This window comes from Ostrinia nubilalis, chromosome 20 (assembly GCF_963855985.1).
Source record: "Ostrinia nubilalis chromosome 20, ilOstNubi1.1, whole genome shotgun sequence".
Lineage (NCBI taxonomy): Eukaryota > Metazoa > Arthropoda > Insecta > Lepidoptera > Crambidae > Ostrinia > Ostrinia nubilalis.
Genome location: NC_087107.1, coordinates 4,558,349 through 4,570,684, shown reverse-complemented (window position 1 = coordinate 4,570,684; position 12,336 = coordinate 4,558,349). Strand labels below are relative to the sequence as shown.

At 40.2% G+C, this 12,336-nt stretch overlaps 1 protein-coding gene across 1 annotated transcript in view; it reads right to left on the bottom strand.

The window, feature by feature from the left end:
- Window positions 1-12,336, bottom strand: part of LOC135081499 (activating signal cointegrator 1 complex subunit 3) — a 30,098-nt gene that overhangs the window by 12,685 nt on the left and 5,077 nt on the right. The window contains exons 9-24 of the mRNA XM_063976214.1: window positions 11,359-11,559; window positions 10,551-10,743; window positions 9,832-10,018; window positions 9,292-9,418; window positions 8,388-8,671; window positions 7,798-7,903; window positions 7,077-7,301; window positions 6,694-6,783; window positions 6,326-6,470; window positions 5,687-5,823; window positions 5,165-5,341; window positions 4,550-4,775; window positions 3,473-3,614; window positions 3,027-3,138; window positions 2,501-2,669; window positions 1,354-1,574 (exon numbers count right to left, since the gene is read on the bottom strand). Coding sequence (XP_063832284.1) covers window positions 1,354-1,574; window positions 2,501-2,669; window positions 3,027-3,138; window positions 3,473-3,614; window positions 4,550-4,775; window positions 5,165-5,341; window positions 5,687-5,823; window positions 6,326-6,470; window positions 6,694-6,783; window positions 7,077-7,301; window positions 7,798-7,903; window positions 8,388-8,671; window positions 9,292-9,418; window positions 9,832-10,018; window positions 10,551-10,743; window positions 11,359-11,559 — 2,742 coding nt within the window. The remainder of the gene's footprint in view (window positions 1-1,353; window positions 1,575-2,500; window positions 2,670-3,026; window positions 3,139-3,472; window positions 3,615-4,549; window positions 4,776-5,164; window positions 5,342-5,686; window positions 5,824-6,325; window positions 6,471-6,693; window positions 6,784-7,076; window positions 7,302-7,797; window positions 7,904-8,387; window positions 8,672-9,291; window positions 9,419-9,831; window positions 10,019-10,550; window positions 10,744-11,358; window positions 11,560-12,336) is intronic.

Genomic DNA, 12,336 nt, shown 5'->3' with positions numbered 1-12,336 from the left:
AGAGATAGTAATTAAATTAGTGACGATTTTTACTACTATGGTACGGTACTTTTAATTCTGAAAATTCTCAAGCGTCCGTCAAACGCCTTTCATATCAATATTATAAGCTGAAATGGGAGAATATCAGTAGAAGTTTGGTTGTGAATCATTAATAGAATAGAATAGAATAGAATAGAATAGAAAGTATTTATTTGTCTCAAAACAGGTTTCATAAATGCCCAAATTTTTGAGGATTTACTAATTAAAGGTTTATAAGCAAGTTTTCAATTTTATAACTCGAGTAGCACATAGTCAATCAAATCCCATCAAAAACAATACTTGTCAAAAAAACCAAGTCTCGCAACTCAGTTGTTCTACGGTAAAAAGTTGTGAGATCCATGTAATACCAAGTCCAGGCCAGGAAATCTTTAACGTTTTACATAAATTATTGACTTGGCCATCGCACTAAATAATTTTATTTACACGTGTTTTCATGCGATGACCAAGTCAATATATTTATGTAAAACGTTAAAGATTTCCTGGCCTGGACTTGGTATTACATGGATCTCACAACTTTTTACCGTAGAACAACTGAGTTGCGAGACTTGGTTTTTTTGACAAGTATTGTTTTTGATGGGATCTCATTTCTTTTTGTATTTTGTAGACAGCAGTTATGTATCTAGAAAACTGGACCGAAATTGAAAAATTTTACTCGACTTGGCGGTTGCACTACCGTGCCCCCAAATATCATTTCTTTTTGTATTTTGTAGACAGCAGTTATGTATCTAGAAAACTGGACCGAAATTGAAAATTTTTTCTCGACTTGGCGGTTGCACTACCGTGCCCCCAAATATTTTAGTTTTTCCTTGATTCATACACCAAACACTACTTATATTCCAAATTTGAAGCTTCTAGGTCTGCTAGAAGTGCCTTAGAGTTTTGATGATCGGTGAGTCAGTGAGTCAGTCAGTGAGTGACAAAATTAAGTAACTTTGACCCGTTATAATTCTTAAACTACTGGTTCAAATTGAATGAAATTTTAAATATACCGTGTCTTTACAATGCCTGCATAGCTAATGAAAATTCAGCCTTCTAGTTTTATCCACAACGAAGTTACAGGCGGTCGAAAATGGCCTGAATTGCTTCGAGAAAAGGATGGTACGGCCGTGCCGCTTTTTTGCTCGACTTGGTGGGGGCACTGCCGTGCCCCCAGATAGCGATAAAAGGCTAATGCCCGTTTTCACCATCAATCCCTAATTTTTAAGTGACCCTGAAAACAAAATGCCTGTTATTGTGTTAGCATAGGGGTCACTTAAAAATTAGAGATTGATGGTGAAAACGGGCATAAGTCTTACACCCTATTTGTTCACTTACCTTACACCCCGGGTACTGGTTAAACACCCTAAACATGGCAACCTCAGCGACTATAGTCTTGCCGGAGCCGGTGGGCGCGCCCAACAGCACGTTATTGTCAGTGTGGTACAGACAGTGGAATATCTGCGTCTGTATCGGGTTGAAGTGCGTGAAGTTGTACAGCATCTCGAATTGAGGGTTGTTCAGCGCTGTTATTGGCAGCGGCTGGAGTTCTAGGAGGTCTGAAAAAGTGATTGAAGTATTATTGCAACATTTATCAGTGGGAAAAGTAGCCTTCTGTGGCCGAAAGGGTCTCCGCTAAAACTAGCACCCGGGCGAGTTAATGTAGTAGAAAAGCACGGCGCCGCGGGAATCTGCGTGTGTTGCTCATCATACTAATTTTCGATGCTGAACCGCCAGTGGACGCCCGCGCAAGTTTAAGAGTCAGTTAGGGTAAACTCAATGAAAACTTAAAAACTAACTTATTTTTTATATTACACAATATAGTCTGAAAAGGTTTAGATCTAATAAATACTATAACCATTTTGATGCCTCAGAATTGTAATTGCATGCTTGCTTATACGTATGAGTACACGTATCTCACTGTCTGCCAAAATCCTTTTAAAAAGAAGATAGCATTGTTTAATTGCCTAATTGGCACTTGAATTCACTATTTACGAAAATACCTGTATGCGGCGGATGAGTCTCAGGCAAGATCAAGTGCTGGAACGTCAGAGGCAGGACGCTCTCAGACCCGAGCCATCTCTCTGACGTCGCTCTGATGTAGTACTGAGGCGGGAGAGGCTCTGAGATTGGTAATTATCTAATACACTTTCCCAACATACCTGTATGCGGCGGATGAGTCTCAGGCAAGATCAAGTGCTGGAACGTCAGAGGCAGGACGCTCTCAGACCCAAGCCACCTCTCTGACGTCGCTCTGATGTAGTACTGAGGCGGGAGAGGCTCTGAGATTGGTAATTATCTAATACACTTTCCCAACATACCTGTATGCGGCGGATGAGTCTCAGGCAAGATCAAGTGCTGGAACGTCAGAGGCAGGGCGCTCTCGGAACCAAGCCACCTCTCTGACGTCGCTCTGATGTAGTACTGAGGCGGGAGAGGCTCTGAGGTTGGTAATTATTTTATCTAATATAGTTTCCCAACATACCTGTATGCGGCGGATGAGTCTCAGGCAAGATCAAGTGCTGGAACGTCAGAGGCAGGACGCTCTCAGACCCGAGCCATCTCTCTGACGTGGCTCTGATGTAGTACTGAGGCGGGAGAGGCTCTGAGATTGGTATCGTGATTATCAGCTCTTGAGGCTCTCTTGTGATGACCTGGAATAAGAGATAGAGTTAATTTATAGTAATGTGTGAAGAAACGACTGGAGTGACATCATAACTCGATAGTGCCTTTAGATCAGTGGTTCCCAAACTTATTTAGTCTACTGCGCACTTTGAGAATAAATTATTTTTTAGCGCCCGACATTTTTGTAGTCAACAGTCGAGCTCAGTCGGTGTCTAAGAGTCCTCCTAGTAGATGATGCCTCCCAAGCCTCTACACAACGTCCCGATTTTTTTTCTGGGTCTCTTACCGCCCCCTTTAAGCCTGCAGCGCCCACAAGGGGGCGTTATCGCCCACTTTGGGAAAGACTGCTTTAGATGGTAGCCTTTATTTGTTTACATTACAAATACCTGCTTCTTAGTGATGAGGAAGTACTCGTGATAGTACATGATGTCCGTATCTGGATCTTCCACCCAAATCCAGAAGGCTTCGGGTGCTTTCCCGTGATATTTGTCGTTCCATCTGTAGACAAATCATTAATAAATTAAATACTATTTCGTATCAATCGGATTTTAACCATTTGCGTTGACTTTACGGTTACTTTTGCAAATCGACATCAAAAGAAATATTTTACCAGTGGTTTATCAAAAAGAGGGCGTTGCTAAACATCTTGCTATTTCACTTAGTACAATGTAAGAAAGAGCATTATAAACATTTTAGGCATCAATTGACGAAACAAAAAACATTTTCAACATACAGTCGCCAACAGAACTACTACATAAAATGACAAGTTTATCTAAATGATTTTAAGCTTTATGCCAGTGGGATACGAATGACAGATTTAAGAACTACTTACTTGAAATTGGGAGTGATGGTGAGTCGTATCCTCAACACAGTCCTGGTGATAGGATGTAAACTTGCCTCCATTTCGAGTAGCGGAAACTCATCTGCACATTTCTTCAAATGCCTTGCGTTTTTCGGATTTCTTATTAGGTCACCTGTATAGAAGAAAGGGGATTATGTTATTTACAACTGGGGAGGTTTTAAATTTTTTTTATTGTATATTGTTCCTATTTAGGGCACTTAAAATACTAAGTGGCTCTATACCAAAGTCTTTGACCATTGTCCATTGATAATGTGGTAATAGTCGCTTACTATGGACCTCATAAGACGGCTTATTGTCACCCAAAGGGCTATGGAGCATGATTGAATAAAAAATGAGAAAATTCGCAGGAGAACCAAGGTAACCGCTATATCCCTAGAATTTCCAAACTTAAATGGCAGTGCGCGGGAGACATAGCTCGTAGAACTGATGGCCATTGGAGCAGAAAAGTTCTCGAGTGGTGATTACCGAACGGAAGACACGGTATGGGTAAGCCTCCAACTCTGTGAACTGCGATGAGGGCACCGCAAGATCGGTCGTTGTCGAAATCTTTGGGCGAAGATTTTGTCTAGCAATAGACGTTCCTTGACTGAAACAACAGTAATGTAGGTCGTCGTTTCAGCCAAATGACGTCCCCTGCTGGACAAAGGCCTCCCCCAAGGTTTTCCACAATGAACGGTCCTGCGCTGCCCGCATCCAGGCTCTTCCCGCGACCTTTACCAGATCGTCGGTCCACCTAGTAGGAGGCCTGCCCACACTACGTCTTCCAGCCCGTGGTCGCCACTCGAGAACTTTCCTGCCCCAACGGCCATCGTCTCTACGAGCTATGTGCCCCGCCCACTGCCACTTGATTTTAGCAATTCTGCGAGCTATGTCGGTTACTTTGGTTCTCCTGCGGATCTCCTCATTTCTGATGGTATACGGATCTGAGACGTGGTCGCTTAATATGGGCCTCATAAGAAGGCTCAAGGTCACCCAAAGGGCGATGGAGCGGGCTATGCTCGGAGTTTCCCTGCGTGATCAAATCTGAAGCAATGTAGGTATACAAACCAATTTCTTTCCAGTCCATATCCCTGATCTGGTCTGGTTTCAGCATGGGATACTCAATGTGCTTCAACGTCTCAATGGTAAAGCAGTTGAACTGCCGCATATCACTGTAGAAGTCCCACTGCTGGAGTTCTAACATCTTGGCCATCTTCAGATATAAGCCGGCCATGTACGCGTTGTTCTTGCGGAGTGTGATCTCGAATAGCGCCCGGATTATGCGCACAGCGTTCTGAAATTGGTTGGGTTATAGTTTTTGAATGAAAGAAGTGCATTTATTTTGTCTATGTATTAATGATACAAAATTGAAAACTTTTATGACGATAATTGCCTGTTTCATTACTGGCTGATTAATGAAGAAGTTATAAATAAAATATACTAATGATTACAAAGGGATAAGATACGATAGAGTCAAACAAAGTAATGTTTATTTGTTAGATAGCAGTGTATGTGTAAGATATCTATTTGAAGCTTTTAAAGTAGTCACTGAAAATTGTCTTTATTGATTTTTAAAGCAGCTATTGTAATTTTTTTGTAAATAAAAACTGATTGGGTTCCGACTTATAATAAAGTGATAAGAGAATAAAAAAATAAGAAGCATTCTAATTTAGACCAGCTTACCTGGCTAATATAGTTCAAATCGGACTGCAATGACGATCCATTGACGCGTCCCCTAGACAAATACGTCTGCAGCAGTATATTGATCTTCCAGTGGATATCTTCAGGAGCGTCTTCTATTCTCAGCTCGCAATACTGGTCTTTGAGGCTCCACAGCTCTGTCAGCTCTTCTTTTCTGACCTATGGGAAAATGTGAAATGGAGATACTTATTCATAGATCTGTCAGCGCTTATTTTCTAACCTTTGAGGAAACATGAGACAGAGATATTTTTAATAAAAGCTGTTTATTTACAAAACGGTTTTGTTTCTTTTCAATCAGATGAGTTTCAGATTTGAGGGAAAGTGACAAGCATAGATACAAGCATGGCTCTAAAAATATTTAAGAAGTTTGCTTTAAATTATTTCTCATTCTTGTTTTATTATGAAGGGCTTTAAGACATGGCGCATAGGTAAGAATTAAAATCCTATTTCGAAATGCAGAAAGGTTCGATAATAATACCAAAAGTTCTTAAAACGTTTACATACCTTCAATTGCTGAAAATCCGAGCACCGCGTGAGCATTTCAAGTATGTAACCTTGCGTCATAGACTTACGAACCATAGAGTTGAACACTTCCATAGTCTCGCACGTTATGTAGTAGTGACTCGCGGTGCGGCCCAGATCTGAAGGCAGATGAGGTTTTATTAGAATTGTGATAGATTTCAAAAGAATAATAGAGAAATTCATCATTCAGATTAAACCAATAAACAATTTTAAAACTACATTTTATATGTGCCTAACTATAAAAAATGAGGTTTCCCGAAGCGGTTTTGTTTATAAACAAAAGCTGCGTTACATACTTTCCTTTCTCATAATATTGTTTGTGCTAGCACAAGGCCTGAAGAATGTTTTTTTAACAATGTGTTAGCTACTTTAGCAGATTTTTTAGGGTTCCGTAGCCAAATGGCAAAAAACGGAACCCTTATAGATTCGTCATGTCTGTCTGTCTGTCCGTCCGTATGTCACAGCCATTTTTTTAACTTAGTGTTTGGTCAGCATGGGGAGCGTAAAGTAAATCATCCGTTTCTCTCTGGTAGTTACGACTGGGTCGCTGCTTTGAGAGTTTTGCTCCCACAATCTAAATGACCACCAGCTCAGTGATAAAGATGAAGATACTGAACTTACCAGTGACATTCAAGTCCCCAGTCCTCTCGTTGTACCGAATCATGTGAGTTTTATCCAACTGCATGGCCGCTGCTGTGATGAACTCGCGGCGCTTGGTTTCTAACATCGGCTCCTCTTGGACGTCGTTGTAGGTCAGGCCGTATACCTAGAATAAAAGGTGTGGTTGAAGGGTAGTGGTCTGAGAGTTGTGCCTTGAGGTACGCCGGAGTAAAGAGAAAGTTTGTCAAAACTTATGTCTTTAACGTATTGATACATAAGTAGGACATATTTATTCAGAGTGTAACGGCTGATTCAGATTAACTAAGCTAATCTAAGTATAGTAAACTCCAAAATTTTATAAGTCAGTCTAAACCATTGTCAAAACATACTTGTGGGTTGATTCTCATCCGGACGAACAGATAAGTGTAGCTGAGCCATTCCACTGCCTCGTCGATGTTAGTGACCGTGCCAAGAGCAACCTGAAATAATAAAAAAACATTTGATCAGTTAGACTATCAGTTTGGTACATTAAACGTTCCATGAGATTTTTTTTTATAATTTTTGCACAAAATAATTATCAGATAAAAAAAACTGGCCAGTCTAGCTGGCTCTATTTATGATTACGTCACAAGTAAGTTACACGACGTTTATTTACGTCACGTTTCGAGTCATATCACGTACACTATCATGTAATATTAATTTGAAAATTAATAGCTTTGTTGGCTAAATGAACACCCCTGAATAATCCAGCATAGTTTTCTATAATACTAACCTCAGCGTTCAAATTATCAGCCAACAAATTGATGAAGTTACTCTCGATGGGAAACTGGTTTGTCATCGACTTGAGGTAGTGCGTGAGTTTGTCGTGAGTTGTGATGATGATGCCAGTTCCGGACGTATCGAACTGCGGACGGCCGGCTCGACCGAAGATTTGGAGCACATCCAAGATGCTGAGGTCGACGAACGTCCCGTGGCTTTGGTCGTAGATTTCTGTACCCTGTGATAATCGACATAAGGTTCATATTATATTGCTTATTTTATTAAATATGTTAAGATCGACGAACGTTTTGTGACTTTGGTCGTAGATTTCTGTACCCTATAGTGAAGAACATGAGGTTGATATTACGTTGTATATTTGGATGCTAAGATCAAAGAACGTCCCGTGACTTTGGTCGTAGATTTCTGCACCCTGTTGTGAAAGACATAAGTTTGAAATTACGTTGCATATTTGCAAACTAATATTTCTTCATTCTGTACTCAGTGATTAAACTAAGTTTGATATTACGTTGCAGACATTGTTATGTGCCAAAGCATTTATGGAGGAGATCTGAACTCTCGCTGACGTTTGACGTTACAAAACCACCCTTCCGTGTCGCTCCCATACCTGAGGCACTGAGTGAGTTAAGTGTTCATTCATTTCGTACCCTAAATGATAGACATAAGATTGAGATTGCGTTGTATATTTGTAAATTAGTTCAAGGGATTCAACTTACCCTTATAATGACGGCGTGAGCTGGTAAATTGACACCCCAAGCTAAAGTTGAAGTACAAACTAGTACTTTTATGTAGCCATCTGAGAAGTATTTTTCCACCATGTTCCTGAGGAAAAAATAGAGGTTTATACGAAGCTGTAGAAGTAGATCGGCTAAAATGTTAAAAATATCAAAAGACTGGAACAATTTAAAAGTATTATTCCGTCGTCAGCTGTCGCATTAAACATAAAATGTCGGTTTTCCAGAACCCAAATTTTAATTTATCTCTGTTGCACCATCTAATTTTATCTGTAACTAGCTGACCCGGCGAACTTTGTTCCGCCTTAATGGCAATCAATAACGGGATAAAAAGTATCCTATGTCCTTCTCCTGGCTCTAAACTACCTCCCTGACAATTTTCAGCTGAATCGGTTAAGCCGTTCTTGAGTTATAAGTGGAGTAACTAACACGACTTTCTTTTATATAATAGATTACAACCGGTGTTTTTATTATGGATTTTGACAGATTTTTGACGTTTGTTTAAGTTAGTTAGATGCTGCAACTCAGCCTAAGTCTAATCAACAACTAGGTATTTCAAAAGAAAGATATACCTGTCACTCCTAAGCATCCCAGCGTGATGGCAAGCAAACCCAGCCGCAAACAATTCAGCTAGCACCTTATTCGGGCTGCTTCCTATCGCTTTCTTGGCCTTCAAGAAGCCTCCAGAATCTTCTGGCTCAAAATGCTTTAGATGACCTTTCTTTTGGGCCAGTTCTTTAAGGATCATAGCAGTTTGGTGTGTGGCGTTGCGAGCGTGGACGAAAACCATGACTTGGTGGCCTTTTTGGACCATGTCGACCGCTTTGTCGTAGCATACGTCGTTCATTATTTGCATCTGTAGTTAAAATTTTGTTTGTCAGTATTTGGGGATTAGTTTAGCGCAAATACGACTGTTGACACTGAGAGTTATGGGCTGTTATCGATCACTACCAGTAGATACTGCAGTTAAAAGAATCAAATAAATTTATGACAGTTTTGATTTCGAAATCGCAGTAACAACATAAAAAACACTAGAGCGAAACGATTTCGGAATTACAAGTGTCACGTTTGTGACTTTGTCTAGCTAGGTTAGCAAAAGATAAAGTTTATTCGTTCCACGTGTACGATTTAAACATGAAAGCAGTAAGAAAAAATCGACTAAAGATTTTTTTTTATGTGACAGGAGGCAAACGAGCAAACGGATCACCTGATGGTAAGTGATTACCGTCTCCCATAGACACCCGCAGACCCAGGGGCGTTAATAGGTGCGTTGCCGGCCTAGAAGGTAAAGATACGCTCTCTTCTTGAAAGCTTGCAGGTCGCATCCGTCCGGAAACACCGCAGACGACAGTCAATTCCACAGTTTGGTTGTACGGGGCATTCATGATTCGATTAAGATTCGATTGATTCATGCAAAATTATTTGAAAAATTTTTTTGTTTATCTTTCATTTGCTACAAGTATCAAGACTGTTTACCTGTCTAAGATGGCCGCCGCCTCCGCTGCCGCTCTCCTTGACGCCAATGAACTGTTGTTCCAATGGAACTGGACGGAACCGCGAGTCGAAGAAGAATAGGCCGATGTTTGGATTGACACGCAGGAATCTGTCAAAGAGGATAAAGTGTCAAAACAAATTGAATGATCCTTGTTATTGTGAATACAAGCTTTTGGTTGTGCTTTTGGGTTGAATTATTGATATGGGTGGACGAATTGGTAAAAGTTTATCTGAAATTCGCATTGAAGGCTTCTACATTAGATATAACATTTCGTAGAGAATATGTAATTGGTTAGCAGTGTATTTCAATACTGAAAGGATCGTGATATGTTTAATAACTTTCAGAAATAACGCGACTGAATAAGTTAGGTTTATTTTAGAAGTTTGAAATGGTCTTGTTTTATAAATATTCGTAATATCATGTGCTTGTCCAAATTCTAATGAAATGCGCACAGTTAAACTGAAAAGATTTTCTTGAGGGTAGTATCATTGTTTATCAAAAATACAAAATAATTTTCTCACCTGGCAACATCAAGGTAGTTAGGCAGTGTGGCAGACAGGCCAACTATCCGTATCATGTTCTGTGTAGACTCCACTTGCCGTAGAGTCCTAGCCACAATCGCTTCCACAATCGGCCCCCTGTCCCCGTGTAAAAGGTGCACTTCGTCTATGATTATCAGCTTCACTATGGCTGCTAGCTCTGTGTCGGCTGCAATGGGAGAGAAGTTTGTATATCATTTGTATTTATAAACGATCAATAAAAACTGCAGTAGACTGAAAAAAGGCTTTATTCAAATTCAGAAGCAATACTTCGGCGGTCTAATCACGAAACGCAGTGCAAGGATTTTTAGTCAGCTTGGTGACTGGAATTGAACTGCCACCGGAGCAGACGGACCAAGTCTCATAAACATCAGATAAACAGCAGATCTTTAAGAAAGTTTATTGAAAAAGTAACCATCAAAATCCCTTGTCAGCACTCATATGTTGTCCGGAAATGGAGGTAGGGCAAGCTGAGTTTCGGCCGCAAGTGGTGTTGTGATAAGCCGTGTGGTTTCGGCAGAGTACAATTACCACAAGGCAACTAAGGGAAGTGATATGCAAACACCAGGCCTCCAACCGTCTCGCCAGCGTTAGAAGTGTAGCCCAAATCCTCCCTTTTGTCTCTGGTAGCTATTGGGATGTGTATAAGTGCCCTGAAAACGGCATACTAATAAAGAATTTCAACACGATTTAATACTTACTGGCACCCTTCCTCGTAACCACATCCCACTTCTCCGGCGTGGTGACGATCATCTGCGTCTGCTGAACTTCAGTTTTGGTCAGTTTCATATCTCCAGTCAGCTCTCGCACCGCTATGCCGAGCCCGCGGAGTCGCTTGCCGAAGCTGGCAGTCATTTCTGAGGCGAGAGCTTTCATTGGGGCTATGTAGATTATCTGAGGATTAATATACGTAAATAAGTAATGAGTCAGATTTAAGTGCCTATGAATAAAGTAATATTACAATAAGGGCTGATTTTTCAATCGTCGGATAACTTTAACTGAAGAATAAGTTTGACACATTGACAGTTTCAGTATGGAAAATATGTCAAAATGACTAATTTATTCTTTAGATAAAAGATATCTGACGATTGAAAAATCAGCCCTTAGACAGTTAATTCCAAAACATAACTTCTTTCAAAAAAGTCAATGTATAAAGTTCCTTATTTATAGACCTGCGGGGCCAGAAACCTTTATCTCCTTCTCATACAAAGTGATATGTCGGTATTTATTATGAGTGTCAGTGACAAGTAGACGCGAAAATATCGAAATGGAATCAGACAGTAGCTCCATCGTTCGTCGTGGTTCTCGCTACCTGGCGATAAAGTGCGAACTAGCTCGCGGCGTTAGGTGTTATTTAAATTACAACGGTACACTATCTCGTAAAGTTGCGATTTGTGACAAAAAATGTAGCCGTTACGCATAAAAGAGACTGCTTAGGAATCATTGTTGAAGATCGGTAAAAGACGTAAGAATTTCTATCTTAGGAAACTTGACTAAACCATTCCTTACCTTAAACTTGTTCTTCATAATCACATTATTCTCTATGTGCTGTTTGATCTGATGCACGACAGTTAACAGCGCTATATTGGTTTTACCAGCGCCAGTCGGCGCGCATATTAGCAGGTTCTCATTAGTGTTGTAGGCGGTGTTGAATACAACCGACTGTATTCGGTTTAATTCTTTGATGTTTTCGAAGGCCATTTGACCGATCTGAAAAACAAAGCTTATTATTACAAAACTACAAAATGTCTTCAGCATTGACCTTTATTATCAACCAGCGGCCGCCCGCGACTTCGTACGCGTGGATCCCGTTTTACCCCCTTCATCTATCTTACGCGGTTTAGATTTTGTCATACAAATGTCTTTTCCCGCTAACTCCCGTTCCCGTGGGAATTTTGCAATATCCTTTTGTAACTAAGCTTTAAATTTGCTAAGATACCTGCATGCCAAATTCAAGCGTCTAACTTAAGCGGTTTAGATTTTTCATACAAAAGGATTTTCCTGCTGATTCCCGTTCCCGTGGGAATTCCTAAGTATACTATAACCTGACCAGGAGTATAAAGAATAATTGTACTAAGTTTCGTTAAAATCCGTTGAGTAGTTTTTGTTTCTATAAGGAACATACAGACAGACAGACAAAAATTTTACTGATTGCATTTTTGGCATCAGTATCGATCATTAATCACCCCCTGATAGTTATTTTGAAAATATATTTCATGTACAGAATTGACCTCTCTACAGATTTATTATAAGTATAGATTAACCAGCACCAGCTGACTGAGATGGACAGTATCGTGTTTATAAACACACTGGCCGTGCTCGCGATTTCGTATGGGTGAATATATGAATAATATTTCCAGTTTATGCAACATTTTTCTTAACTGCTTCGCCCCTATTGGCTGTTGGGTAATCTTATGTAACCTAAAGCCTTCCTCAATAAAGGGGTTATTCAACACATTCGTATGCGTAAAAATAGGTTAAATAATA